The 2,735-nt window shown below is 53.6% G+C and overlaps 1 protein-coding gene across 1 annotated transcript; it reads right to left on the bottom strand.

Annotated features, from left to right (window-relative positions):
• Positions 1-208: 208 nt before the first annotated feature.
• Positions 209-1,613, bottom strand: LOC124167675 (proline-rich receptor-like protein kinase PERK9). Its single transcript, XM_046545658.1, has 3 exons — positions 1,200-1,613; positions 681-864; positions 209-339 (listed from the first exon to the last, which is right to left on the bottom strand). The coding sequence occupies exons 1-3, from the start codon at positions 1,611-1,613 to the stop codon at positions 209-211; spliced, it is 729 nt and encodes a 242-aa protein (XP_046401614.1).
• Between the last annotated feature and the right edge of the window lie 1,122 nt (positions 1,614-2,735).

The raw sequence follows: 2,735 nt of genomic DNA, 5'->3' as shown, positions 1-2,735 counted from the left end.
ATCTTTATTTTAGCGGAGGGTTTGAGGAAGGTCTCCACCAGTCCCATGATGGCGACCCTCCTGCTCCGTAGGTGTTCCCGGAGCAGTGCTCGTTTCTGGGTCACTGCCCCGTTGATGTTGAGGAACGACACTCTAGGTTGGGACTTATCCATTGCGGGCTAGAACGTTGGCGTAGCTCGCGTCGTCTTTGCCCCATCCGAAGACCTCTCTAGCTGCCGTGCGGATGATGGCTGCCAGCGCTCCCCCGTCTCTTGATGGTGACGTCTCCTTGACCACCCTGGCGAAGAACCGTACTACGTCGTTTGTTGTTGCCGGCCTGGACGTGTCGGTCTCCGCAACCTGTTAAAGGTCAGAGAAAGGGTCGGGGAGATTAGGTGTTTCTTCATGTTCCACCGTCTGACGCTGGGGACGCGTCGGCGTCGGGGCGTGGGAAGGGGTGGCCATTGGCGACGGGGGCCGCCGTTATTCGCGGTAGGGGCGTCTCTCCTCTCCGTTAAACTCCCTGGAGACTGGGCGGGGCGGCTCGCACCGATACCAGCGATTGCCCAGCCAAAGCCCAGTCCTGCACATCTTGTCGATAACGTCCTGTGCCGCCTGTGTGTCTCGGAGGAGGACCCGGACGTACTTCGTTCTCGGGTACCTGTAGACCGTTATCCTCCATGCCTCGACGAACCGGATACCCATCCTCTCCAGCTTCCGGCCGATAACTTCTACCCTGGTGGAGAAATGAACTCCGCACACAACGAAGCATGTGCGGGCACGATCATTAGTAGGCGATTCGGAGGCTTGACGTTTCCTGCTGTCGGGGGAAAATGCCATCGGAGCGGCTCCCCCAGGCGGTGGTCTAGGAGGCGGTATGCACGTCTGAGGAATTCCATCTCCATGGTCGTTACATGTACCACAGCTGTGCCTCTGTCCGTATTTACTACTCCGGAGACTTGTCTGAGTCCCGGGAAAACCGCGCGCCAGGCTTGGGAAAACCGGCGCTGACTGCAGCTCTTAGGGAGGCCCGAAATTTGGAGGGGAGAGGTTCTTCTAGGTTGCTGGGTAGGTTGAGGTGAGGTGAGGGTTGGTCTCTCGGGGGGGCAGGTGATAGTAAGTGGGGGGCGTGCTGGGTCACCGGATGGAGGCCTTGTTTCATTAAGGCGGACGGTGTTGCTCGGGTTCATGGAAGCGGGTTTGGATGGAGTGGCGCGTACCATAGTAAGCACCGAGGATGGGGTTGAGGTAGCCGCAGGGTCGATTGGGACAAAGGCGGACCTAGGGGAGGTGAGCGACCTCATGGAGTTGTCCTTGAATGACGAAAGGGAAGACATTGCAGCACGGGGGGGAGTGTTGTCCTGCGCAGAGGGCGAGGCAGCATCATCTAGGGGTGCTCCCCGACTCACTCGCGCTGACGGCACGCTTGAGCCCGGGGAGTCAGGCGAATCCGGCAGTTGCGAGGCAGACGGCTTCGCCTCCTTGGAGACACCTTTGCCATCCGGGGGCACGCTGGGCGACTTAAGGGTCGATAAGAAGGGCGGTGGCCCGTGCGACCTCAGGGCATAACTCCGCAGGGAGCATAGGGAGCTTAGGCGGCGGATGCGGGAGTTTGGGCGCGGGAGTCGGTCCATCCCTAGGCTTGCCCAGGCCCGTTGTCGGTGCCTGGTCCCCGGGAGGCGGGGCAGTCCTAAGCAAGTGGCCGGTAGGCGGTTCTTTTGATAGCGGTTGCCGTGACGCGGCTAGTAGATACAGTGCTACTTTTAAAGAGGACACGAAATGAACAAGTGAAGTTAAAAGCTAGTTGCTATGGTACGGAGACAAGTGAGTTAATTAATTGGCAGAGTGAAGTTTTTAATCAACAAGTCGCAAAGTGCGTTGCTAAATGAGAGTTAAGTAAAATCAAGGATGAAACGGTGTGAATATGGTAGCAAGACTGTGGTTATAGAAGCTGGGGACTGAAGCTAATGCACTAAGAGTGAGTTTACGTGTGAAATGAAAGGTTGAATAAAATTTGGGGTGGATAAGAAGCTGGGGAATGAAGCTAATGCACTAAGATTGAGTTTACGTGTGAAATGAAAGTTGAGGAAAATTAGTGGTGGAACTAAATGGAGTGAGCTATGAACAATTGGCTGGTGTCGATTAGATGATAGGAAAGGGGCTCTTATACCCCTTTCGCCCTAACCAGTTTGGGGAACGCTGTGGGCTCTTATGCTCGGTACACTTAACCGTCAAAGGCTCTTATACCTTTCGGTTTTAACCTTGCGGTATACTTAGTTCGCTAGTGCAGATTGGGGTTGCAAAATTTAGGTAGAATTCAGATGAGTTAAAGTTAAGTGAGGTTAGACGAGATCAAAGGTGTCAAAGGTGAGGTGAAGTTAGATCAAACTGAGTGCAGAAGAAGGCCGAAAGTGAAGTTAAATCAGTGCTAACAGAGACCGAAAGTGCAGTTAAATCAAACTGGGTCAAAAAGAGACCGAAGGTGACTAAGTTCGGTAGTGAAGTGCAAGGGAGTCAAATTAAGTGCAAGTTCGAAGTGACTGAGTGCGGAAAATAAACTAAATGCCCGAAGTTTGAAAGTGACTAAGTCCGGAAGTGAAGTGAAATGAAGCTAAGTGCTGACGAAGGCCGAAAGTGACTAAGTCCGAAAGTGAAGTAAAAGAACTAAGTGCCCAAAGTTCGAAATTGACTAAGTCCGGAAAGGGAGTTAGATGAAGCTAAGTGCTGACGGAGGCCGAAAGTGACTAAGTCCGGAG

The sequence above is a fragment of the Ischnura elegans genome, chromosome 11, assembly GCF_921293095.1.
Source record: "Ischnura elegans chromosome 11, ioIscEleg1.1, whole genome shotgun sequence".
Classification (NCBI taxonomy): Eukaryota; Metazoa; Arthropoda; class Insecta; order Odonata; family Coenagrionidae; genus Ischnura; species Ischnura elegans.
The sequence above is the reverse complement of the archived record's forward strand: the minus strand, read 5'-3'. Positions and strand labels throughout refer to the sequence as shown.

Excerpts from the sequence above, each read along its gene's own strand:
- LOC124167675 (XM_046545658.1), bottom strand. The coding sequence starts at position 1,613 with ATGGACCGACTCCCGCGCCCAAACTCCCGCATCCGCCGCCTAAGCTCC. Across the intron at positions 865-1,199 it reads CATCCTCGGTGCTTACTATG|ACGTGCATACCGCCTCCTAG; the intron begins GTACGCGCCACT and ends GGAATTCCTCAG. Across the intron at positions 340-680 it reads CCGGAAGCTGGAGAGGATGG|GTTGCGGAGACCGACACGTC; the intron begins GTATCCGGTTCG and ends GACCTTTAACAG.